This window comes from Pleurodeles waltl, chromosome 8 (assembly GCF_031143425.1).
Source record: "Pleurodeles waltl isolate 20211129_DDA chromosome 8, aPleWal1.hap1.20221129, whole genome shotgun sequence".
Lineage (NCBI taxonomy): Eukaryota > Metazoa > Chordata > Amphibia > Caudata > Salamandridae > Pleurodeles > Pleurodeles waltl.
In genome coordinates, this window is record NC_090447.1 from 882,283,834 (window position 1) to 882,311,566 (window position 27,733).

Sequence of the window (27,733 nt, forward strand, 5' to 3'; positions counted from 1 at the left end):
TCACTCAGCACAGACTCTGCTTGCCAGCTTGTGTGCGCTGGTGGGGAGAAAAAGACTAAGTTGACATGGCACTCCCCTCAGGGTGTCATGCCAACCTCACACTGCCTGTGGCATAGGTAAGTCACCCCTCTAGCAGGCCTTACAGCCCTAAGGCAGGGTGCACTATACCATAGGTGCATGAGCACTATGCTCCTACAGTGTCTAAGCAAAACCTTAGGCATTGTAAGTGCAGAGTAGCCATAAGAGTATATGGTCTGGGAGTCTGTCATACACGAACTGCCCAGCACCATAATGGCTACACTGAAAACTGGGAAGTTTGGTATCAAACGTCTCAGCACAATAAATGTACACTGGCATCAGTGTGCATTTTATTGTGAAATACACCACAGAGGGCATCTTAGAGATGCCCCCTGAAAAACATACCCGACTTCGTGTGGGCTGACTAGTTTTACCAGCCTGCCACACACCAGACATGTTGCTGGCCACATGGGGAGAGTGCCTTTGTCACTCTGTGGCTAGTAGTAAAGCCTGTACTGGGTGGAGGTGCTTCTCACCTCCCCCTGCAGGAACTAACACCAGGCGGTGAGCCTCAAAGGCTCACCCCCCTTTGTTACAGCACCCCAGGGCACTCCAGCTAGTGGAGATGCCCACCCCCTCCAGCCACGGCCCCACTTTTGGCGGCACAGCCAGAGGAGATAATGAGAAAAACAAGGAGGAGTCACTGGCCAGTCAGGACAGCCCCTAAGGTGTCCTGAGCTAAGGTATCTGACTTTTAGAAATCCTCCATCTTGCAGATGGAAGATTACCCCAATAGGATTAGGGATGTGCCCCCCCCCCCCCCCCCCCCCCCCCTTTTAGGGAGGAGGCACAAAGAGTGTAGCCACCCTCAGGGCTAGTAGCCATTGGCTACTAACCCCCCCAGATCTAAACACACCCCTAAATTGAGTATTTAGGGGCTCCCAGAACCTAGATAGATTCCTGCAACCTAAGAGGAAGAAGGACTGCTGACCAGAAAGCCCTGCAGAGAGGACGGAGACCCCAACTGCTTTGGCCCCAGCTCTACCGACCTGTCTCCCCACTTCAAGAAAAACGCCTACAGCGACGCGTTCCACAGGGTCCAGCGACCTCTGAAGCCTCAGAGGACTACCCTTCATCTAAAAGGACCAAGAACTCCCGAGGACAGCAGCTCTGCTCCAAAGAGGAAACATCTTTGCAACAAAGAAGCAACTTTTAAAGACCACACGTTTCCCGCCGGAAGCGTGGGACGTGGGACTTTGCACTCTGCACCCGACGCCCCCGGCTCGACCTGTGGAGAAACACTACAGGGAGGACTCCCCACCGACTGCGAGCCCGTGAGTAGCCAGAGTTGACCCCCCCCCCTCCCAGTCCCCACAGCGAAGCCTGCAGAGGGAATCCAGAGGCTCCCCCTGACCGCGACTGCCTGCTTCTAAGAACCCGACGCCTGGTAAAGACACTGCACCTGCAGCCCCCAGGACCTGAAGGATCCGACCTCCAGTGCAGAAGCGACCCCCAGGTGGCCCTCTCCCTTGCCCAGGTGGTGGCTACCCCGAGGAGCTCCCCACCCCCCCACCGCCTGCTTTGCTGAAGAGACCCCTGGATCGCCCATTGAACTCCATTGCAAACCCGACGCCTGTTTGCACTCTGCACCCGGCCGCCCCCGTGCCGCTGAGGGTGTACTTTGTGCTGACTTGTGTCTTCCCCCGGTGCCCTACAAAACCCCCCTAGTCTGCCCTCCGAAGACACAGGTACCTACCTGCTGGCAGACTGGAACCAGGGCACCCCCTTCTCCATTGAAGCCTATGTGTTTTGGGCACCACTTTGACCTCTGCACCTGACCGGCCCTGAGCTGCTGGTGTGGTAACTTTGGGGTTGCCGTGAACCCCCAACGGTGGGCTACCTTGGACCCAACTTTGAACCCTGTAGGTGGTTTACTTACCTGCAAAACTAACAAACACTTACCTCCCCCAGGAACTGTTGAAAATTGCAGTGTCTAGTTTTAAAATAGTTTATTGCCATTTTTGTGAAAACTGTACATGCTATTTTGCTGATTCAAAGTTCCTAAGTTACCTAAGCGAAATACCTTTCATTTGAAGTATTACTTGTAAATCTTGAAACTGTGGTTCTTAAAATAAACTAAGAAAATATATTTTTCTATACAAAAACCTATTGGCCTGGAACTGCTCGACCACACTACCACAAAATAGAGCATTAGAATTCTCTTTTTGCCACTATCTTACCTCTAAGAGAAACACTTGGACTCTGTGCATGCTATTTCTTACTTTGAAATAGTGCATACAGAGCCAACTTCCTACATACTTGTTTTGAGTCTCCACTCAGCCTGTCAAGTGCTGCAGTTGACGTTTGTGGGATTGCCACACTCCCATTCTGGGATGTCAAGTGTCACTTAAAATGCCAATCCTGTCATTGTAGCTGCATCTTCGCCGCTGATGCACACTTTGATGCCTTCCTCCTCTCCGGCTTCTACATCCCTAAACTTCAGACATCTTGGCATCCAGCCATCTAGTTGTTTTACCAGTGCAACTTGCTTCACCATCTCCAGCTTCTTCAGTTGCCAGTATGACTTGTCAAATGTTACCTCATCCGCACACACACTGCAGATTTGGAAGTTTCATGTTTAGACGCCATCAGGTGGGAACGGAATTAACTCCGCAAGTCACAAGAAGAGATCTGCAGTTACACTGCTGGTCCTTGTTTAAGTCTGCAGTCCTTTTTTTGCTTTTTCATCATTTTTGGATTAATATTTTTTGTACTATTTTGCACATTTCAACTAAGCATACGGCTTTTCCCTAGTTGTTTTTTTCCAATCAACAATGTACACAGACACGTGTTCTTTTCCTGCAGGTGTCTCATAGGATTCATTCAAGTACATATTTTAGTCAATATTTCATTGCATGCAAAGTATTGCTTTTACAGTGCAGCTATAGTTCACGCATTACATATTAACATTAATCTATAACAGTGATAGTTAAGTGTGCAACACATTTCTATGCCACTTCATGCAGTTTGCATCAGAAATCACGGGGCATATTTTTTCATAATGCTGAAAATAGTATTCAAGACTGATGCAAATGCAATCCAGGAGAAGAAACCGCTTGAGATTTTGCATAGATCTGAGTTTGCTGCATGCTGCAGGTATTCCAGATGAAGGTCACACTGGTACGACCAGTTATGTGCTTTTTATGGAACGCCATAAGAAACGGATTACAACTGATTCTGAAGACAAAGCACAGAAGCAGACTGGACAACATCCTGCAATATATGTTCCAGAGGTATGAGTGGTGAAGGCAGTCTAGGAAACTCAGAGGCACTCTGGGCTGAAGTTGGCATGGATAATAAGGTGGGTGTTCCAGTAGACTGATTCTATTTATAATTTAATTAAATAAACACCATCAAATATGTTGGCACTCTTTAGTCTAATCATGTTTTCTATCACTATTTTTAACCATTATGTTTATTTTTGTTACATTTATTCACTGACTCTGCACTACAGCAGGGCATTAACTGTGTGTATTCATCCATGGGAAAAAGGTCCCAAAGACTCCAACAACACATTTAATCCTGTAGTTCTGCAAGACTGATGGTTACCAAAAAGGCACCACCACCCCAGCAGGGAGTGTGAGGTATGTGGGCACAGTCCACCCGACTTCCCTGGGTCATTATGGTCCAGGTCCAAACCTACGCTTGGCAGATTTTTTTTGGGGGGGGGGGGAGATAATTAAATCCTCGTCATGATAAAAGTGACCAAGAAGTCAGTGAGAAATGTCCTGTCTTGTGGCCTTCCTTAACAGCACTGGTACACAGGCCATCTGTTATACTTTCTAGTGCGCAGTTGTTGGTCCATGGCGATATCATTTCAAGAACCAGAATCTTTTTAGAAACTAATCTACTGCAATAGATTCCAGAAACCCCAACTGAATTCTGAGTAATAAAATAAAAAAAAATGTCTAAGTATTTCACTGTAGTTAAAGCAACTTACCTTAGCAAAAGAGTGCATCACTTCTGAGAGAACGTCTGAATCTGGCTCTGTTCCAATAGCCTTGATAAGAGCATCACACATGAAATGCCACATTTGCGTCAAGTATTCTGGACCACGCACTCTTGCACATTCAAGGAGCAAGGGCATAGACTCCGCAGCAGCAACACGGACACTTTTACTTAGTTAAGGAAAATAGTGAAATCTCCTCAACTCCATATGCTTAAACAATATGCAAAAAAAAAAAGCATTCAAGATTACTGGCAGAGTTCAAAGGCTACCAGAAACCGCACCTGTCATCAGAGAACCGTACCATACACAAACCATTACTACTCCAAGACATAGTAAAAAGAAGGAATGCACAACACAAGCATTGCAACTTAAGACTGTAGCATGTGGGCAATCATACTAACTGAAACCAGCAGAACATGGGCAGAGGAGACATTTGTGATAAATGATCAGAACAACAATTTCTTCTTATTGGCGCATGACTTGAGAACCACAAAGCTCAAGAAATCAGATTAACGCTGGAGGAAAAAAAAAAAAAAAAAAAATGAACAAGGATATCATCATGGAAGTAAAATTTCAGCAGTGGCACCATCAGCTTCACAACTTGTTCTGTATACTCCACAAAACCTTCTTTCAGTTCCTTAGCATAACAAACCTGCAAACAAAAGAACTTAGTTTTAAACTTTGCACTTCAATTTTCAAGCACAAAAAACCTTCACTATTCATAAAGCAGTCAGGAGAAAAGCATTAGATGTACATCCAAGTGAGACGACCCAAGTATGAATAGATTACATTTTTGCACATCTAAATATGGTAGAATAAAAAATAAAACGCAACCTACTTCAGAGCTGTGACTAGCTTCATTTCAATTCAAGTGCTTCACTTTTATGGTTTTAGAAAACGTCTAAAGACGCAATACTAGCAACGACTTCTGGGGCAGTCTACCATTAAAAACATAAAAGCTTAGGAGGTCGACAGATTATCTTTTCTAGTTTAAAAGAGAAATGCAGAGTCCGGTTTTCCTAGGCGTCACAAAGCCTTGAAATATAGTATAAAATGATCAAGAGCATAGGTGGCCTGACTGACAATTTAGGGGGGGGGATTGTTATAACATAATATTTATAATATACATTACTAACAGTCATAGTGCAGCCATATTTAACTCCCTGTTTTCATGTCCCTAATGAATTGCCTAATAGGGAGGAAAAGCTTCAAATACTGGTAGTGTTCACTTGGACATGAACTCTGCAGGAGTTTTAGGCACAGTTTCATTTCTTTATGGTTAGTCTACAGCAGAAAAATAAGGCATTCACTGTAGAAGTTGCACATTACAACAATAAGGAAAACAAATCTAGCTGTAACATTTGAACACCTCACTATAACCCCTCTTTAAAAAAATAAAAAATAAAAATATAAAGTTATCAAGTCACAGTTGAATACCTACCAACATTTGGCATGCCGTTGCTTTTTCTTCAAGGCCTGCAGTTTTGATGCCAAAGCTCTGCTGGTCACCAAGGTTTACAAATTCCCAACCATCATCATCACTCATGCTCTCCATGTCTTGTGCTGTTGAGAGGCATTACAAGGGTAAAGTGACGTTCATGAAAAGTAAGGGACTATTACCTGCCAAAGATGTTTAAATGGTTACTGGCACCTACTGTCGAGCAGTGCAACTTCAGGCTTAATAGAGGCAGTCTTCATCAAGGGTCCCATGACAACAGGAAGGTATTGCTGAAACTCTTTACCTAGGATCTTGCACATTCTGGCCCATGCAGAAATCATGTAGGATATCTACGGTTAGAAACAACGTACAAGTGACTATCCACATTCCTCTGCACTTTTCTAAGCAACTACAAACCGCAGATATCAGTAAACTACGAAGTTGTTAGACCATTATATAAAAACAAGTTATTTACCTTCGAGAAGACTTTCTGGTATATGCTCTAACTGCAGAGTCCTCAATTTGTGAATACCCCTATGCGCCTGACTGGATCCAGACATTCTCAGCATTGCTCCTACAAGCACTAGGTGGCCCAATGCAGCTCTGCTCATCCCGCCCCATTAGGGCAATTGCAGCTACATGTACATGCCACCCTTGCTTGCATCAGTTTCTTTGAACTATGTTCAGGCTGTCAGACTGAGCTCCTCAACGGAGCAGATGTGAGTGAACCTATCTGAACTGACATCTATTTAAGGATGGGGTAAAAAGTCCATTCCACGGAACGGTGTGGGGGGTTATGGATATATATATTTTTTCTATCCATTAGAAGGAGTGGTACGGATGTTAAGTAACCTGTTCTGATGGCTACTTCTACCCATAGACATACCACCTTGTAAACCCATACCAAAGCAGTACCCCCCACCCTTCCCAAAGATGATGTATCTAATGGCTCAAACCAAAAAATCCTGCTGTCTGAAAGGGCAACTAATCACTGTTGCGAAGGAGGCAGAGTTCAGTTGCCATAGTTGGGTTAGGAGAGGCAATACCACTGTCGGGTGATGTGTCTAGGTCACTGGCATCTTGCAGTGGCAGAAGGTTTCTTCATAAGGAGATGTACTTACCCTTAACAATACTGACATCCACATGTGTTGGGAGGTTTCTGGGTCTTAACAGGAATGAGTGTGCATCATGTGTGTAGGAAATTGCCCTCTGTCATGGTTACCCCCATTTTCTGCCTGTTATCAATGTGTTTAGAAGGATCCCAGTGAACACTTAACCAGGACCCCAGCGATAATGCTCTCTAAATTTGGTTACTACTAACCATTTTCTTCCCACAATTGGCATACTGGGCCCCTCATGTAAGTCGTTCATATATGCTCCCTAGTAACCTAGGGCATTAGGGTTCCAGGGAATTGCTATGGACTGCAGCAGTTATTCGGTCATCCATAGGGAGCCCATGCAAAGGGTTCTGCAGGTCTGCCATGGCAGACTGCATAAAACCAGTTCATGCACCAGTTTTCACTACAGGTCACTACATCAGGTCACTATAAGTCACCCCTATGGTAGGCCATCTCAGCCCAGAGGGCAGGGTGCAGGTACTGGTGTGGAAGGGCACCCCTGCAGGTGCCCCCACAAGCTCATGATCAATTTTCCTGGACTTTGTGTGGGGATGCCATTTTACATGTGTACTGGACATATATCACTACCCATGTCCAGCTACAGAATGGTAACTCCAAACCTGGGCATGTTTGGTATCAAACATGGCGGAATCATACCCAAATAACGTTGCAGGTATTGGAAGTATGATTCCATGCACTCTGGGTGCTGCTTAGAGGACCCCCATCATCACAGTCTTGCAGGGTTTTCCAGGCAGCCCAGGTGCGCCACCCCTCAGATAGGTTTCTGCCCTCCTGCTGCTTGATCTGATCAAGTCTAGGAAGGCAGGACAAAGTATTTCCTTTGGGAGAGGGGAGGCAACACCCTCTTCCTTTGGAAATAGGTGTGACAGGCTTGGGAGGGGTAGCCTCCCCAAGCTACTGGTTTGCTTTGATGGGAACATTGGGTGCCCTCTGTGCATAAACCAGTCCACACCGGTTCAGGGATTCCCCCAGCCCCTGTCTGGCACAAAACTTGACAATGGAAAGGGGCGTTGTAGGAGGATGGCCTGGCTTCTAGTGGGTACCTTGTGGTACTTACACCCTGTGCCAAGTCCAGTTATCCCTTAGTAGAATAGAGCTGTTTCTAGCAGCTTAGGCTGTTAGAAGGTAGCTATAGCAAAGCTTAGGATGAACTAGGAGACATGCAAAGCTTCTACTATAACACTTATATCATAGCACAATATAAGAAAACACAATACACAGAATTACTAAAAATAAAGGTACTTTATTTTTAGGACAATATGCCAAATGTATCTCAGTGACTACCCTCAGTTAGAAGGTAAGTAATACACAAGTCATATGTACACCACCCCAAAACAGGTCAGTAAATAGTAAGACAAGTAAAGCAAACAGTGTAGAATTACAATAGGTGAACATAGTTCTAGGGGCAACACAAACCATATACTCCAAAAGTGGAATGCGAATCACAAATGGCCCACAGACCTATGGGAGCTTGTAGAGGGTCGCTGGGACTGTAAGAAAAGTCAGGATGTCCAAGATACCCCACCCCAAGACCCTGAAAAGTAGGTGTAAAGTACACCTACTATCCCAAAAGGACACAATAGTCATGCTAGTGGGATTCTGCAAGAACCACTAACACCAGCAAAGCACTGAAGACGGATTCCTGGACCTGAGGACCTGTCATGCAAGGGGACCAAGTCCAAGAGTCGAGATAGTGTCCAGGGGGGGGCAGGAGCTCAGGAACCCCCGGATGAAGGCGCAAGGAAGCTGCCTCTGGATGGAAGAAGCTTAGGATTCAGCAACAAAGAGGGCTAGGAAATTCTCCTTTGGATGGACGGTGTCCCACGGCGTGCTGAAGGTTGCATAAGTGTTCCCATGCAGAAATACCTCAAACAAGCCTTGCTAGCTGCAAGGGATGCAGTAGAGGTTTTTGGGTGCTGCTGGGGACCAGGAAGGACCAGGATGTCGCCCCTTGGAGGAGGAGACAGAGGGGACACTCAACTCAGAGCCCCCACAGAACAAGCAGCACCCACAGAAGTTCGAGCAGACACTTATAAGATTTGTGAACTGGAGCTGGCTCAGTCACAAAGGAGGGTCCCACGACGTCAGAGTCCAACTCAGAGGATTGAGCACTGCAGGATGGAGTGCTGGGGACCCAGGCTAGGCTGTGCATGAAGGAATCCTTGGAGGAGTGCACAGAAGCCGGAGCAGCTGCAAATCACACAGTACACAGGTTTGCAGTCTAGCGTGGGGAGGCAAGGACTTACCTCCACCAAACTTGGACTGAAGGATCACTGGAATGTGGGAGTCACTTGGATAGAGTTCCTGTGTTCCAGGGACCACACTCGTCAGGATGAGAGGGGACCCAGAGGACCGGTGATGCAGTCTTTTGGTGCCTGCGTTAGCAGGGGGAAGATTCCATCGACCCACAGGAGATTTCTTCTTGGCTTCTAATGCAGGGTGAAGGCAGGTGACACCCCCAGAGCATGCACCACCAGGAAACAGTCGAGAAAGCCGACAGGATGAGGCGCTACAATGTTGCTGATAGTCGTCTTGCTACTTTGTTGCGGTTTTGCAGGCGTCCTGGAGCAGTCAGCGGTCGATCCTTGGCAGAAGTCGAAGAGGGAAGTGCAGAGGAACTCTGGTGAGTTCTTGCTTTTGTTATCTGAGGAATACCCCAGAGGAGAGACCCTAAATAACCAGAAAAGGAGGTCTGGCTACCAAGAAAGGAGGATTGACTACCAAGAAAGGTAAGAGCCTATCAGAGGGTGTCTCTGACGTCACATGCTGGCACTAGCCACTATAAGCAGTCCAGTGTGCCCCCAACACCTGTTTCCAAGATGGCAGAGGTCTGGGACACACTGGAGGAGCTCTGGGCACCTCCCCTGGGAGGTACTGGTCAGGGGAGTGGTCACTCCCCTTTCCTTTGTCCAGTTTCGTGCCAGAGCAGGGCTGGGGGATCCCTGAACAGGTGAAGACCGGCTTATGCAGAGATGGGTACCATCTGTGCCCATCAAAGCATTTCCAGAGGCTGGGGGAGGCTACTCCTCCCAGGCCTGCACACCTATTTCCAAAGGGAGAGAGGGTGTTACACGGCATGGAATTGTTCCATCCAAAACCAGAATGGCATTGGGGGTGACAACTCCAAGATCTTAGACCTGTTACATGGCCATGTTTGGAGTTACCATTGTGACGTTATACATAACTAGTGACCTATGTATAGTGCACGCGTGTAATGGTGTCCCTGCACTCTCAAAGTCTGGGGAAATTGCCCTGAACTATGTGGGGGCAACTTGGCTAGTGCCAGGGTGCCCACACACTAAGTAACTTGGCACCCAACCTTCACCAAGTGAGGGTTAGACATATAGGTGACTTATAAGTTACTTATGTGCAGGGAAAAAATGGCTGTGAAATAACATGTACGTTATTTCACTCAAGGCTGCAGTGGCAGGCCTGTGTAAGAATTGCCTGAGCTCCCTATGGATGGCAAAAAATGCTGCAGCCCATAGGGATCTCCTGGAACCCCAATACCCTGGGCACCCAAGTACCATATACAAGGGAATTATATTGGTGTACCAGTGTGCCAATGATAATTGGTAAATTTAGTCACTAGCCTGCAGTGACAAATTTAGAAAGAGCATAAACACGGAGGTTCTGGTTAGCAGAGCCTCAGTGACAGTCACCACAGAGGGAACACATACAGGGTACATACTATGAGCACTGGGGTCCTGCCTCGCAGGATCCCAGTGACACAAGGGCTAAAACATACATACAGTGAAAAATGGGGGTAACATGCCAGGCAAGATGGACAGGAAAGTGGTCACGCCTGTAGGAAAGTACCATCACCATCTCAGGGGTGGTGCCCAGAGCTCCTCCAGAGGGTTCCTGGGTTCTCCCATCTTGTTTCCAAGGTTGGCACGAAACTCAGAGCATCTGATTGGCCAGGCAGGTGACATCAGAACCCACTCCTGATAGGTGCTTACCTGGTTAGGTGACCAATATCCCTTTCCAGGCTCTTTAGGGTCTTTCTGGGGTGGGTCCTCAGATTAGGCTTGCAAGATTCCAGCAGGACTCCTCAGCAACCTTCACTTCAGCCAAGAACTGCAACTGGATCCTCAAGGACCCGACAGGCTGCTTCCAAGAAGAAAGGACTCTTCAATAAAACGGTTTCCAGTGCTCCTGCCAGCTTTGCAACACTTTCCTCACTGTGTATCCTCAGAAGACTGCAATTCTTCAGCATGAAGAAAAAATATCCCTTGAAGTGAAGGAGTCACTCCCTTGCAACTCCAGGCACCCGCAACAACCAACTGCGTGGATCCCCTCTCCTGCTGAGCTGTGGGATCCTGCATCACAGGTGGTGGTCCGGAGTAGTCCTCTTGGTCCTCCCTGCCAACTGTCCAACTTTGGTGGAGGTAAGCCTTTGCCTCCCCACGCATGACAGTACCCCTGTGCACTATGGCCCTCATTCTGACCTTGGCGGGCGGCGGAGGCCGCCCGCCAAAGTCCCGCCGTCAGGTTACCGTTCCGCGGTCGAAAGACCGCGGCGGTAATTCTGACTTTCCCGCTGGGCTGGCGGGCGGTCTCCTTCAGACCGCCAGCCAGCCCAGCGGGAAAGAGGCTTCCACGATGAAGCCGGCTCGGAATCGAGCCGGCGGAGTGGAAGCTGTGCGACGGGTGCAGTTGCACCCGTCGCGTATTTCACTGTCTGCGCAGCAGACAGTGAAATACATTTAGGGGACCTCTTACGGGGGCCCCTGCAATGCCCATGCCAGTGGCATGGGCACTGCAGGGGCCCCCAGGGGCCCCGCGACCCCCCCTACTGCCATCCGGATCTCGGCGGTCCGACCGCCGGGATCTGGATGGCGGTAGGGGGGGTCAGAATCCCCGCGGCGGTGCAGCAAGCTGCGCCGCCGCGGAGGATTCAATGGGGCCGCGGTACACTGGCGGGACCCCGCCAGTGGTGCCGGTCCGACCGCGGCTTTACCGCCGCGGTCGGAATCCCCATTGAAGCACCGCCGGCTTGTCGGCGGTGCTCCCGCGGTCCTCCGCCCTGGCGGTCAAAGACCGCCAGGGTCAGAATGAGGGCCTATGTCTCTTGCAGCTGCCAAGGCTTGGGTGCATCTCCTCAAAGGGGTCTTCAGGCAGCGTGTAGCACCAGCCCCCAACACTCTATTCTGCAAAACAGTCTCCTGTGTGGTTCTCATGCAGCGTGGGATCCTCTTGTAGTGCTGCATGGGCTCCTTCTGCTACTCCTGTGTCCCCGCCCCATTGGGTGCTGCCTCCGCAACAGTGTCCCCCGTGACACCCCCTCCAGGGTTGAGTCGTCTTGGGTCCTGGTGGTCCCTGGAAACACCTTTGGCAAGCCTTGTTGGTGGAAATCCTGCACTTACACCCATCTGCAATCTTCCTTCTGGTGTGGACATCTTCTGCATCCAGCAGGAACTCTTCGACACCAGGGCTGCAGTGCTGACCTGTTCATCACTGTCGACCAACTCCTGCATCCCTAGCTGGGTGGTTAGTACCTCCTACTCCTCCTGGACTCCTGGTCCCCTCTCCACAGGTCTTTTCTTCAGGAATCCACCACTGGTTTACTTGCAGTCTTCTCTGGGTGTCTTTCTTGTCCTCCTTTTGGGTGGTTTGGAGAAAATCATTGTTTTACTCCTGCATTCCTGGTCGCTGTGGGTACTGTATTACTTCTTTGTGGTTTTCTAGTACTCCCAGCTCGTGTCTACACATTTTACTTAAGTGGGGGTAACTTATTTGCATTCCATGTTTTTAGAATATGGCTTGTGCTCCCCTTAGCGTCACAATTGGTTAGTACTATTTGCACTGTTTCCTAACCTTTCCTATCCTGGTTTTTGGATTACTAGTGTATATATTAAGTGTAGTACTTACCTCCTAAGGGTGGGTTACCGTATAGTATTTTGTGGTGATTTGTGCCAAAAATAAAGTATCTTTATTTTTGTAAAACGGAGTGTTTTTTTCATGTATGTAAGTGCTGCGACTAAAGTGGTACTGAATGAGCTTTTGCATGTCTCCTACATAAGCCTCAGCTGCTCATCCACAGCTACCGCTAGAAAGCCTGGCTTCTACACACTGTCTACACTTCCCTAAGTGGGGATACCTGGACCTGGTCTAAGGTGTAAGTACCATAGGTACCCACCACACACCAGGCCAGCTTCCTACAATGTGTGACCTAGAGGGTGGCAGAATGTTCGTTTTAATCAGAAAAATGAATAGCTTTGCTTTCTGGATCGGACACATCAGAGTCTGTCAAGAGCAAAGGCTGTTGTGGTGTCTGTCGCAGCACTGAAGACTGCACTGAATATTGCACCAAAGCTAGAGGTCAGCAGAATGTAGCTGAGAGTGCTAGTCTTAGAGTGGCGGGGACGGGCCCACCGGCAGTAACCCAAGGGGAGACCCTCCTTTGGGCCCGAAGGCTCTGCAGACGGATCAGGTGAGGTAACAAAGATCCTGTCCAAAGCCAGTTAAAACTCTTGGAGTGGCTGACTTTTTGGACTTAGCTAAGGTCCTGGACTTTGAAGACAACTGGTTATGAAATCACCAGATGCAAGAGCACATCTAGACCTTCAACCTGGCCTTCAAATTCCTCTGAAATCCTGCAATAGCAAGCTTGTCGCTGCAGTCACAGATGGCCTCTTTGTTCATCCTAGTGCAACATATGGTGCCTTGGCTTCAGGAAGGACCCATCATTGTGCATAAGTGACTGTCAGTCACAGATATCTAACAGCGGCAGGCTTTAAACCCTATGGTTTTAGGAGGGGACCTGTCCCTTGTACACTGGAAGAGATTGGAGGGACAGAAAACTGCCACAGAATTTGATCGCGCTCTGGATCTATGTAGGAAGTTGTGGAAAGAAAGGAACTGACAACATGCTATATATATGCGCCCAACGTCGCATACATGGCAGGACGGATCTGATGAAAAGCTGCACAAAGCCACCTGCCGACATGAGGGAACGGCTATCAAATTTTTCCAGATCCTCTGGCATTTGAGTGAATTCACAGCGTGAGAAATCTGCAGTAAGAAGTCTAAAAAATAGGGTTAATACTAGTTTTCTCCCACATAGCACAGGTCTAAGATACCAAAATGCGGTGTGAACAATGGAGGAAAAAAGGTCAAGTTTCAACCTTTCCAAAAGGCCTCCAACCACTGGTGGCAGCGCAAAAGGAGGCCGTAACTTCCTTGAACATTTTTTTAACTACAAGCCACGGCAAGCAGTTCTGGCAAAACCAATGTCCACACACAATACCAATTCAAACACTGACATTTTATTTGGTGCCAATAAGTGGATTTTTGCAGATGATACTTCCAAGGCAATAAGCATTAGCTGGTATCAGCTGAAGATAACATTTTTTACTGACACCTTAAAAAACCCAAGCGTCTTCACCGTTTGGCTGGACCTCTGATGCAATTTCTACAGCTGTGCATGGCTCTCAGACATAAGTACCTGATCGACTATTGGAGTAGTCCGTTCTCAATCTCTATACAGGTAGAATCTGTATACTGGGTGTAACCCGGTGTCAAAGAGGGAGTCAGCACTGCCACCAACCACATCTCAAGTTTGTTCTCTAAAAAAAGGAATTATGGCTAATGTATTACACACACACACCTAATCTCTATTTGAATTCTAAACACCGATGCATCAATGCCAAATGGCTGGTAGACTTAATTGGTGTCATCATAGTGTTACTCTCAGCCCATCTACAAAGAGTGTAGAGATACTGGTTTGTGTTAGGAGGAGTGTGAGTAAATTTCCAGATCTACAAGTGACATATCCATGGACACCAGAGCCACTTAAACATTAAGGTGCTACTCTTCAGTGTGTACGATTAAACTTAAGAGGATTTAAGAAAGGGTGATGTTCAGAAAGACCTGCAATGTGGCTGTCTGCAACATATGAGGCAACCACAAAGCCGATACAATAGGTTATCTTGCCTTTTGTTTCACTAGAGTGTCAGATGAAAGGGCCCATTTTTTGTGTCTAACAGTCAAGAGACCTTGAAACTTCAATTTCTTTGCTTTTAGTTATGTTGTTGTGGCTGTATCCAGACATGGTATACCCATGTCTGCCCTGTTCCAGCCAGTTTGCAGCCACAAGAGTGAAAGACACAGCCAGTTGCTTCGAATCAGCATTCTGACCATCAACGTGCTGTCAAAAGTCCACAAGACAATGGCCCAATAAATGCTTGGTTAACAAAAGTCTGCAGAAGAAAACAAGTTACTTACTTGTAACTACAGTTATCTAGTATTGGTATCTTTCATAAATTCACATGCTTGAATCATCCCCGAAATGGGAGTCTCACGGTACAATAGCAATAAGCACCAAAAAAATGTCCATGGGCTATAATGTTAACCCAAATGACTCATACAGCCGATCTGTCCTTTTGTGAAAAGGACCCAAACCTGGCTGCTTGCAAATCAGGCACCAGCACCCTCTAGAACACTCTTGTAGGAAGTTGGCTCTGTATGTGCTATTTCAAAGTAAGGAATAGCATGCACAGAGTCCAAGGGTTCCCCTTAGAGGTAAAATAGTGGTAAAAAGAGATAATACTAATGCTCTATTTTGTGGTAGTGTGGTCGAGCAGTAGGCTTATCCAAGGAGTAGTGTTAAGCATTTGTTGTACATACACAGACAATAAATGAGGTACACACACTCAGAGACAAATCCAGCCAATAGGTTTTGTATAGAAAAATATCTTTTCTTGGTTTATTTTAAGAACCACAGGTTCAAATTTAACATGTAATATCTTGTTTGAAAGGTATTGCAGGTAAGTACATTAGGAACTTTGAATCATTTCAATTGCATGTATACTTTTCAAGTTATTCACAAATAGCTATTTTAAAAGTGGACACTTAGTGCAATTTTCACAGTTCCTGGGGGAGGTAAGTTTTGGTTAGTTTTACCAGGTAAGTAAGACACTTACAGGGTTCAGTTCTTGGTCCAAGGTAGCCCACCGTTGGGGGTTCAGAGCAACCCCAAAGTTACCACACCAGCAGCTCAGGGCCGGTCAGGTGCAGAGTTCAAAGTGGTGCCCAAAACGCATAGGCTTCAATGGAGAGAAGGGGGTGCCCCGGTTCCAGTCTGCCAGCAGGTAAGTACCCGCGTCTTCGGAGGGCAGACCAGGGGGGTTTTGTAGGGCACCAGGGGGGTTTTGTAGGGCACCGTGGGGGGGGGAGGGGAACACAAGCCCACACAGAAATTTCACCCTCAGCGGCGCGGGGGCGGCCGGGTGCAGTGTTAGAACAAGCGTCGGGTTCGCAATGGAAGTCAATGAGAGATCAAGGGATCTCTTCAGCGCTGCAGGCAGGCAAGGGGGGGCTTCCTCGGGGAAACCTCCACTTGGGCAAGGGAGAGGGACTCCTGGGGGTCACTTCTGCAGTGAAAGTCCGGTCCTTCAGGTCCTGGGGGCTGCGGGTGCAGGGTCTTTTCCAGGCGTCGGGACTTAGGTTTCAGAGAGTCACGGTCAGGGGAAGCCTCGGGATTCCCTCTGCAGGCGGCGCTGTGGGGGCTCAGGGGGGACAGGTTTTGGTACTCACAGTCGTAGAGTAGTCCGGGGGTCCTCCCTGAGGTGTTGGTTCTCCACCAGCCGAGTCGGGGTCGCCGGGTGCAGTGTTGCAAGTCTCACGCTTCTTGCGGGGAGATTGCAGGGTTCTTTAAAGCTGCTCCTTTGGATAAAGTCGCAGTCTTTTTTGAGCAGGTCCGCTGTCCTCGGGAGTTTCTTGTCGTCATCGAAGCAGGGCAGTCCTCAGAGGATTCAGAGGTCGCTGGTCCCTTTGGAAGGCGTCGCTGGAGCAGAGTTCTTTGGAAGGCAGGAGACAGGCCGGTGAGTTTCTGGAGCCAAGGCAGTTGTTGTCTTCTGGTCTTCCTCTGCAGGGGTTTTCAGCTAGGCAGTCCTTGTTGTTGCAGGAATCTAAAATCTTAGGTTCAGGGAAGCCCTTTAATACTAAATTTAAGGGCGTGTTTAGGTCTGGGGGGTTAGTAGCCAATGGCTACTAGCCCTGAGGGTGAGTACACCCTCTTTGTGCCTCCTCCCAAGGGGAGGGGGTCACATCCCTAATCCTATTGGGGGAATCCTCCATCTGCAAGATGGAGGATTTCTAAAAGTTAGAGTCACCTCAGCTCAGGACACCTTAGGGGCTGTCCTGACTGGCCAGTGACTCCTCCTTGTTATTCTCATTATTTTCTCCGGCCTTGCCGCCAAAAGTGGGGGCCGGGGCCGGAGGGGGCGGGCAACTCCACTAGCTGGAGTGTCCTGCGGTGCTGTGACAAAGGGGTGAGCCTCTGAGGCTCACCGCCAGGTGTTACAGCTCCTGCCTGGGGGAGGTGTTAGCATCTCCACCCAGTGCAGGCTTTGTTACTGGCCTCAGAGTGACAAAGGCACTCTCCCCATGGGGCCAGCAACATGTCTCTAGTGCGGCAGGCTGCTGGAACCAGTCAGCCTACACAGATAGTCGGTTAAGTTTCAGGGGGCACCTCTAAGGTGCCCTCTGTGGTGTATTTTACAATAAAATGTACACTGGCATCAGTGTGCATTTATTGTGCTGAGAAGTTTGATACCAAACTTCCCAGTTTTCAGTGTAGCCATTATGGTGCTGTGGAGTTCGTGTAAAATAGACTCCCAGACCATATACTCTTATGGCTACCCTGCACTTACAATGTCTAAGGTTTTGCTTAGACACTGTAGGGGCACAGTGCTCATGCACTGGTACCCTCACCTATGGTATAGTGCACCCTGCCTTAGGGCTGTAAGGCCTGCTAGATGGGTGTCTTACCTATACTGCATAGGCAGTGAGAGGCTGGCATGGCACCCTGAGGGGAGTGCCATGTCGACTTACTCATTTTGTTCTCACTAGCACACACAAGCTGGTAAGCAGTGTGTCTGTGCTGAGTGAGGGGTCTCTAGGGTGGCATAATACATGCTGCAGCCCTTAGAGACCTTCCCTGGCATCAGGGCCCTTGGTACCAGGGGTACCAGTTACAAGGGACTTATCTGGATGCCAGGGTGTGCCAATTGTGGAATCAAAAGTACAGGTTAGGGAAAGAACACTGGTGCTGGGGCCTGGTTAGCAGGCCTCAGCACACTTTCAATTCAAAACATAGCATCAGCAAAGGCAAAAAGTCAGGGGGTAACCATGCCAAGGAGGCATTTCCTTACAACTCTCCAGAGAGGCTCTTTACCTCAGATTTTCTAGCACAAGAGTGAAGACTATGACCTGAGAAGGAAATGCGAGCGTCTAAGTGGAGGAGGGTGGGTTGCATGTGAATTTATGAAAGATACCAATAGTGGATAATGAAAATGTCACTTACCCAGTGTACATCTGTTCGTGGCATCAGTCGCTGTAGATTCGCATGTTTTGCATAGCTCGCCATCTGGTGTTGGGCCGGAGTGTTACAAGTTGTTTTTCTTCGAAGAAGTCTTACGAGTCACGGGACCGAGTGACTCCTCCTTTTGTCTCCATTGCGCATGGGCGTCGACTCCATCTTCGATTGTTTTTCCCCGCAGAGGGTGAGGTAGGAGTTGAATTGTAGTAATAGTGCCCATGCAATGGAGTGACTAAGTATGTACCTATTTAAGGTTGAGATGATACATATACAAATAGTTGAAGGTAACTTCCAAACTGCTACAGGCTCCCGGGGAGGCGGGTGGGCACATGCGAATCTACAGCGACTGATGCCACAAACAGATGTACACTGGGTAAGTGACATTTTCAGTTCGATGGCATCTGTCGCTGTAGATACGCATGTTTTGCATAGACTAGTAAGCAGTTATCTCCCCAAAAGCGGTGGCTCAGCCTGTAGGAGTGGAAGTAGTTTGAAATAATGTTCTTAATACGGCTTGACCTACTGTGGCTTGTTGTGCGGATAACACGTCTACACAGTAGTGCTTGGTGAATGTGTGAGGCGTAGACCATGTGGCTGCCTTACATATTTCTTGCATTGGGATGTTTCCTAGAAAGGCCATGGTAGCACCTTTCTTTCTGGTTGAGTGTGCCCTTGGTGTAATGGGCAGCTGTCGTTTAGCTTTAAGGTAGCAGATTTGGATGCATTTAACTATCCATCTGGCTATACCTTGTTTTGATATTGGGTTTCCTGCATGAGGTTTTTGAAATGCAATAAATAGTTGTTTAGTCTTTCTGATGTTCTTTGTTCTGTCAATGTAATACATTAATGCTCTTTTGACATCTAATGTATGTAGTGCCCTTTCAGCTACGGTGTCTGGTTGTGGAAAGAACACTGGAAGTTCCACTGTTTGATTTAGATGGAACGGTGAAATAACCTTTGGCAAAAATTTAGGATTAGTCCTTAGGACGACCTTATTCTTGTGTAGTTGTATAAAAGGTTCTTGTATTGTAAACACCTGAATCTCGCTTACTCTTCTTAGGGAAGTAATGGCGATGAGAAATGCAACCTTCCAGGTTAGGAACTGTATTTCGCAGGAGTGCATGGGTTCAAAAGGTGGACCCATAAGTCTAGTTAGGACAACATTTAGGTTCCATGAAGGGACAGGTGGTGTTCTTGGTGGTATAATTTTCCTAAGGCCCTCCATGAATGCTTTAATGACTGGTATTTTATATAGGGAAGTTGAATAGGTAGTCTGCAGGTATGCAGATATTGCTGCAAGGTGTATTTTAATGGAAGAGAAAGCCAGGTTAGATTTTTGTAAGTGAAGCAAGTAATCCACTACATGTTCTGGAGTTGTGTGTAATGGTTGTATTTGATTAATATGGCAGTAGCAAACAAACCTCTTCCATTTACTTGCATAGCAGTGCCTGGTGGATGGCCTTCTGGCTTGCTTTATGACTTCCATACATTCTTGGGTAAGTTGTAAGTGCCCGAATTCTAGGATTTCAGGAGCCAGATTGCTAGATTCAGCGATGCTGGATCTGGGTGTCTGATCTTTTGGTTGTGTTGTGTCAACAGATCTGGCCTGTTGGGCAATTTGATGTAGGGTACTACTGATAGGTCTAGCAGCGTTGTGTACCAGGGTTGCCTTGCCCAAGTTGGTGCTATTAATATGAGTTTGAGTTTGTTTTGACTGAGTTTGTTTACCAGGTAAGGAAGGAGAGGGAGAGGAGGAAAAGCGTAAGCAAATATCCCTGACCAGTTCATCCATAGGGCATTGCCTTGGGACTGTGTGTGGGTATCTGGATGCGAAGGTTTGGCATTTTGCGTTCTCCTTCGTCGCAAACAAGTCTATTTGAGGTGTTCCCCAGAGTTTGAAATAGGTGTTCAGAATTTGGGGGTGAATTTCCCATTCGTGGACCTGTTGGTGATCGAGAGAGATTGTCTGCGAGTTGATTTTGGATCCCTGGTATAAATTGTGCTATTAGGCGAATTTGGTTGTGAATTGCCCAACGCCAAATTTTTTGTGCTAGCAGGCTTAACTGTGTGGAGTGCGTCCCCCCTTGCTTGTTTAGATAATACATTGTTGTCATGTTGTCTGTCTTGACGAGAATGTATTTGTGAACTATTATTGGTTGGAAAGCTTTTAGTGCTTGAAAAACTGCTAGAAGTTCTAGGTGATTTATATGCAGTTTTGTTTGATGTACGTTCCATTGTCCTTGTATGCTGTGATGATCAAGGTGTGCTCCCCACCCTGTCATGGAAGCATCTGTTATTACGTATTGTAGCACTGGGTCTTGGAAAGGCCGCCCTTTGTTTAAATTTATGTTGTTCCACCACAGAAGCGAGAGGTAAGTTTGGCGGTCTATTAACACCAGATCTAGAAGATGACCCTGTGCTTGAGACCACTGTGATGCTAGGCACTGTTGTAAGGGCCTCATGTGCAGTCTTGCGTTTGGGACAATGGCTATGCATGAAGACATCATGCCTAGGAGTTGTAATATCTTTGCTTGTATCTTTTGTGTTGGATACATGCGTTGTATGATGGTGTTGAAATTTTGAATTCTTTGGGGACTTGGAGTGGCTACTCCTTTTGTTGTGTCTATTATGGCGCCTAGGTATTGTTGTACCTTGCACGGCAGAATGTTGGATTTCGTGAAGTTGACGGTGAACCCTAGTTTGAAGAGGGTTTGTATGATCTGTTTTGTGTGATTTGAGCACTCTATTAACGAATGGGCCTTGATTAGCCAGTCGTCTAGATATGGGAACACATGTATTTGCTGCCTTCTGATGTGTGCAGCGACTACCGCTAGACATTTGGTAAAGACTCTTGGTGCGGTTGTTAATCCGAAAGGCAGTACCTTGAATTGGTAATGTATTCCTTTGAATACAAACCTTAGGTATTTCCTGTGCGATGGGTGTATTGGTATATGGAAATACGCGTCCTTGAGGTCTAAAGTTGACATGTAGTCGTGTAGTTTTAGCAATGGTAATACTTCTTGTAGTGTGACCATGTGAAAGTGGTCTGATTTGATGAATGTGTTCACTATTCTGAGGTCTAGGATTGGTCTCAGCGTTTTGTCCTTCTTTGGTATCAGAAAGTACAGTGAGTAAACTCCTGTGTTTATTTGTGTGTTTGGCACTAATTCGACTGCATTCTTTTGCAATAGTGCCTGCACTTCTATCTCCAGGAGATTGGAATGATGTTTTGTCAAATTTTGTGCTTTTGGTGGTATGTTTGGAGGGAATTGGAGAAATTCTATGCAATAACCATGTTGGATAATTGCTAGAACCCAAGTGTCTGTAGTGATTTCCTCCCATGCTTTGTAATAATGACTTATTCTTCCCCCCACTGGTGTTGTGTGGAGGGGGTGAGTGACATGTGAGTCACTGCTTAGTAGTAGGGGTTTTGGGGCTCTGAAATCTTCCTCTATTCCTAGGGAATTGCCCTCCTCTATATTGTCCCCGAAAACCTCCTCTGTACTGTCCCTGGTAACTGGACGGTGTTGCCTGTGAGGTGCTGGCTTGTGTGCTCTGACCCCGAAACCCCCCTCTAAAGGGTGTTTTACAGAATGTGCTGTAATTCCCTCTGCTCTGCGGGGAGTAGAGTGCGCCCATGGCTTTAGCAGTGTCCGTGTCTTTTTTGAGTTTCTCAATCGCTGTGTCCACTTCTGGACCGAACAGTTCTTTTTCGTTAAAAGGCATATTGAGAACTGCTTGCTGAATCTCTGGTTTAAATCCAGACGTTCGGAGCCATGCATGCCTTCTGATAGTTACAGATGTATTAATTGTCCGTGCAGCTGTATCTGCAGCGTCCATTGAGGAGCGGATTTGGTTGTTGGAAATGGTCTGTCCCTCCTCAACCACTTGTTTTGCCCTATTTTGTAGGTCCTTGGGCAGATGGTCAATGAGATGTTGCATCTCATCCCAATGGGCTCTGTCATAGCGCGCAAGTAGTGCCTGGGAGTTAGCGATGCGCCACTGGTTTGCAGATTGTGCTGCGACTCTTACCAGCTGCATCAAACTTGCGGCTTTCTTTATCTGGGGGTGGTGCATCTCCAGATGTGTGGGAGTTGGCCCTTTTCCTAGCTGCTCCTACAACGACAGAGTCTGGTGGCAGCTGTGTATTGATGAAAGCCGGGTCTGTAGGAGGCGCCTTATACTTTTTTTCCACTCTTGGTGTGATTGCCCTACTTTTGACCGGCTCCTTAAAGATTTCTTTTGCGTGCCGGAGCATACCAGGGAGCATAGGCAGGCTTTGGTAGGAGCTGTGGGTTGAGGAGAGTGTGTTGAATAAAAAGTCATCCTCGACCTGTTCTGAGTGGAGGCTTACATTGTGAAATTGTGCTGCTCTAGCCACCACTTGAGAATACGCAGTGCTGTCCTCTGGTGGAGATGGCTTCGTAGGGTATGCCTCCGGACTGTTATCTGACACTGGGGCGTCGTATAAGTCCCATGCGTCTTGATCTTGGTCACCCTGGCTCATGGTGGTGTGAGCTGGGGAATGTGATGGAGTTTGTGCTGGTGAGACGTTAATCACAGGTGGAGGAGAGGGTGGTGGGGTAACTTTTTTCACCACTTTTGTTTGTGGTGTTTGTTCAGTTTTGAACTCCAATCTTCTCTTTCTTCTAATAGGGGGAAGGGTGCTTATTTTTCCTGTCCCCTGCTGTATGAAAATACGCTTTTGCGTATGGTCTACATCAGTTGAGTGTAGCTCTTCCTCAAACCTATGCTTTTGCATTGGGGAGGTTAGCGAGTGCTCTTCTGTATAAGAGCCTGAAACTGGGTCGGTTGCAGTTTGTTTTGGCACCGAAACCCTGTCTGCATCTTTTTCGGCTCCGAGGTGACTTTTCTTTTTCGGGGCCGAAACCTCTCGGCGTCGATCTTCGGTGCCGCCGTCTCGGCGTCGAGCCGTGTCTACACCGGTATCTCGGTGTCGATGCTTGTCTCCAGCACTTTCTCGGTCCCGAGAAGGCTGCGTGCCGGTGTCTCAACCGGAGTCGGACGATCTCGGCACTGTTTGGGCCTTTTTCGGTGCCGACGGTCGGTCACCGAATTTATGGGTCGAGCCATGGCCTGGTGGCAGTGGCGTCCCCTGGGCCTTGTAAATCTTCTTCTGAGTGGTTTTCGACGTCTTACTCACGGTTTGTGTATCGTCGAATCCTTCGGAGTCCGATTCTTGGATCGAAAAGGTTCCCTCCTCTTCTTGTTCCTCGAACTCCCGGTGGGCTGTCGGCGCGGACGCCATTTGAAGTCTTCTGGCTCGACGGTCTCGGAGTGTTTTTCGGGCCCGGAACGCACGACAGGCCTCGCAGGTGTCTTCACTGTGCTCAGGTGACAGGCACAGTGTAAGGAAATGCCTCCTTGGCATGGTTGCCCCCTGACTTTTTGCCTTTGCTGATGCTATGTTTACAATTGAAAGTGTGCTGAGGCCTGCTAACCAGGCCCCAGCACCAGTGTTCTTTCCCTAACCTGTACTTTTGTATCCACAATTGGCAGACCCTGGCATCCAGATAAGTCCCTTGTAACTGGTACTTCTAGTACCAAGGGCCCTGATGCCAAGGAAGGTCTCTAAGGGCTGCAGCATGTCTTATGCCACCCTGGAGACCTCTCACTCAGCACAGACACCCTGCTTGCCAGCTTGTGTGTGCTAGTGAGGACAAAACGAGTAAGTCGACATGGCACTCCCCTCAGGGTGCCATGCCAGCCTCTCACTGCCTATGCAGTATAGGTAAGACACCCCTCTAGCAGGCCTTACAGCCCTAAGGCAGGGTGCACTATACCATAGGTGAGGGTACCAGTGCATGAGCATGGTACCCCTACAGTGTCTAAACAAAACCTTAGACATTGTAAGTGCAGGGTAGCCATAAGAGTATATGGTCTGGGAGTCTGTCAAACACGAACTCCACAGCACCATAATGGCTACACTGAAAACTGGGAAGTTTGGTATCAAACTTCTCAGCACAATAAATGCACACTGATGCCAGTGTACATTTTATTGTAAAATACACCACAGAGGGCACCTTAGAGGTGCCCCCTGAAACTTAACCGACTATCTGTGTAGGCTGACTAGTTTTAGCAGCCTGCCACAAACCGAGACATGTTGCTGGCCCCATGGGGAGAGTGCCTTTGTCACTCTGAGGCCAGTAACAAAGCCTGCACTGGGTGGAGATGCTAACACCTCTCCCAGGCAGGAATTGTCACACCTGGCGGTGAGCCTCAAAGGCTCACCTCCTTTGTGCCAACCCAGCAGGACACTCCAGCTAGTGGAGTTGCCCGCCCCCTCCGGCCAGGCCCCACTTTTGGCGGCAAGGCCGGAGAAGATAATGAGAAAAACAAGGAGGAGTCACTGGCCAGTCAGGACAGCCCCTAAGGTGTCCTGAGCTGAGGTGACTCTGACTTTTAGAAATCCTCCATCTTGCAGATGGAGGATTCTCCCAATAGGGTTAGGATTGTGACCCCCTCCCCTTGGGAGGAGGCACAAAGAGGGTGTACCCACCCTCAGGGCTAGTAGCCATTGGCTACTAACCCCCCAGACCTAAACACGCCCTTAAATTTAGTATTTAAGGGCTACCCTGAACCCTAGAAAATTAGATTCCTGCAACTACAAGAAGAAGGACTGCCTAGCTGAAAACCCCTGCAGAGGAAGACCAGAAGACGACAACTGCCTTGGCTCCAGAAACTCACAGGCCTGTCTCCTGCCTTCCAAAGATCCTGCTCCAGCGACGCCTTCCAAAGGGACCAGCGACCTCGACATCCTCTGAGGACTGCCCCTGCTTCGAAAAGACAAGAAACTCCCGAGGACAGCGGACCTGCTCCAAGAAAAGCTGCAACTTTGTTTCCAGCAGCTTTAAAGAACCCTGCAAGCTCCCCGCAAGAAGCGTGAGACTTGCAACACTGCACCCGGCGACCCCGACTCGGCTGGTGGCGATCCAACACCTCAGGAGGGACCCCAGGACTACTCTAAGACTGTGAGTACAAAAACCTGTCCCCCCTGAGCCCCCACAGCGCCGCCTGCAGAGGGAATCCCGAGGCTTCCCCTGACCGCGACTCTTTGAATCCTAAGTCCCGACACCTGGGAGAGACCCTGCACCCGCAGCCCCCAGGACCTGAAGGACCGGACTTTCACTGGAGGAGTGACCCCCAGGAGTCCCTCTCCCTTGACCAAGTGGAGGTTTCCCCGAGGAACCCCCCCCTTGCCTGCCTGCAGCGCTGAAGAGATCCCGAGATCTCCCATTGACTTCCATTACAAACCCGACGCTTGTTTCTACACTGCACCCGGCCGCCCCCGCGCTGCTGAGGGTGAAATTTCTGTGTGGGCTTGTGTCCCCCCCGGTGCCCTACAAAACCCCCCTGGTCTGCCCTCCGAAGACGCGGGTACTTACCTGCAAGCAGACCGGAACCGGGGCACCCCCCTTCTCTCCATTCTAGCCTATGTGTTTTGGGCACCACTTTGAACTCTGCACCTGACCGGCCCTGAGCTGCTGGTGTGGTGACTTTGGGGTTGCTCTGAACCCCCAACGGTGGGCTACCTTGGACCAAGAACTAAGCCCTGTAAGTGCCTTACTTACCTGGTTAACCTAACAAATACTTACCTCCCCTAGGAACTGTGAAAATTGCACTAAGTGTCCACTTTTAAAACAGCTATTTGTGAATAACTTGAAAAGTATACATGCAATTTTGATGATTTGAAGTTCCTAAAGTACTTACCTGCAATACCTTTCGAATGAGATATTACATGTAGAATTTGAACCTGTGGTTCTTAAAATAAACTAAGAAAATATATTTTTCTATATAAAAACCTATTGGCTGGATTTGTCTCTGAGTGTGTGTACCTCATTTATTGTCTATGTGTATGTACAACAAATGCTTAACACTACTCCTTGGATAAGCCTACTGCTCGACCACACTACCACAAAATAGAGCATTAGTATTATCTCTTTTTACCACTATTTTACCTCTAAGGGGAACCCTTGGACTCTGTGCATGCTATTCCTTACTTTGAAATAGCACATACAGAGCCAACTTCCTACACACAGGTTGCAGAACAAGTGTTGGTCTGTATAGGGGTATTTATTGTGGCATTTGGGACAGAAACGGAACGGGGTCCGTTCCATCGGCGTTCTTCTGCACGCGGTCGGGCCGACCAGGCCCCGACGGGGGATCGAAAAAATTACCCCGAAGGGCACCGGAGCTCTTCGATCTTAGACGCGGTGTTGAATCTAACTACGCCGATCCCGAACGCAACAATACCAACGAAAATCTTCCGAAATTAGCTATCTTTCCGTTCCGAAACTCGGAGCGACAGGAACACGTCCGAACCCGATGGCGGAAAAAAAAACAATCGAAGATGGAGTCGACGCCCATGCGCAATGGAGACAAAAGGAGGAGTCACTCGGTCCCGTGACTCGAAAGACTTCTTCGAAGAAAAACAACTTGTAACACTCCGGCCCAACACCAGATGGCGAGCTATGCAAAACATGCGTATCTACAGCGACAGATGCCATCGAACCTGTAGTTTCAGCTAAGTAATTTGTTTTCTTATCCACTATTGGATCTTTCATAAATTCACATGCTTGAATCTGAATAGCCAGCAGTATTCTTAATAAAAGTCATGCCTGCCGTGGATGGTGGGTGCAAACATAGAAATCCTCTAAAACATTACCAAATAACATGCTCATAGATCTTGTACTATGTGCATAAAACAAATATAGAAAACAAAATTTCATACCAATTAGAGTATTGCATGTAGAATTATGTCTACACATTATAGGAAAGATCTCACCTTAATGAAAAATATGACGTAGGACCGCCTGTCCAACGAGGGAGTCAGTTCTTTGAGAAGATTCCAAACAGTAGTGCTGCGCAAAGGAGTGTGTAGTTGTAAGGAAATGCCTCCTTGGCATGGTTACCCCCTGACCTTTGCTGATGCCAAGTTATGATTGAAAGTGTGCTGGGACCCTGCTAACCAGGCCCCAGCACCAGTGTTCTTTCCCTAACCTGTACCTTTGTTCCCACAACTGGCACAACCTTGGCACTCAGATAAGTCCCTTGTGACTGGTACCTCTGGTACCAAGGGCCCTGATGCCAGGGAAGGTCTCTAAGGGCTGCAGCATGTCTTATGCCACCCTGGGGACCCCTCACTCAGCACATGCACACTACCTCACAGTTTGTGAGCGCTGGCGGAGAGAAAATGACTAAGTTGATACGGCACTCCCCTCAGAGTGCCATGCCAACCTCACACTGCCTGTGGCATAGGTAAGTCAACCCTCTAGCAGGCCTTACAGCCCTAAGGCAGGGTGCACTATACCACAGGTAAGGGCATATGTGCCCCCCCCCCCCCCATCCGCCCGAGGAGGCACAAAGAGGCCATTGGCTACTGCCCTCCCAGACCTAAACACCCCCAGAACCCAGGAAATCAGATTCCTGAAACGAGGACGGCTGACCTACAAGCCCTGCAGAGACGACAACTGCTCTGGCCCCAGCCCTACCGGCCTGTCTCCAGACTAAAACCTGCAAGTAGCGACACATCCAACAGGGACCAGCGACCACTGAAGCCTCAGAGGACTGCCCTGAATCCCAGGACCAAGAAACTCCAGTGAGCAGCGGCTCTGCTCAAAAACCAGCAACAAGCTTGCAACTTTTCTTCAACTTCAAAGACCTCACTCTTCCCGCCGGAAACAGGAGACTTCACACACTGCACCAGATTCCCCCAGCTCGAGATTCAGAGAACCAACACCACAGGGAGGACTCCCTGGCGACTGCGACCCCGCGAGTAGCCT

At 48.2% G+C, this 27,733-nt stretch overlaps 1 protein-coding gene across 1 annotated transcript in view; it reads right to left on the reverse strand.

The window, feature by feature from the left end:
• IPO5 (importin 5) overlaps positions 1–27,733 on the reverse strand; it is a 531,657-nt gene that overhangs the window by 223,674 nt on the left and 280,250 nt on the right. The window contains exons 16-19 of the mRNA XM_069205185.1: positions 5,683–5,815; positions 5,469–5,590; positions 4,583–4,679; positions 4,019–4,191 (exon numbers count right to left, since the gene is read on the reverse strand). Coding sequence (XP_069061286.1) covers positions 4,019–4,191; positions 4,583–4,679; positions 5,469–5,590; positions 5,683–5,815 — 525 coding nt within the window. The remainder of the gene's footprint in view (positions 1–4,018; positions 4,192–4,582; positions 4,680–5,468; positions 5,591–5,682; positions 5,816–27,733) is intronic.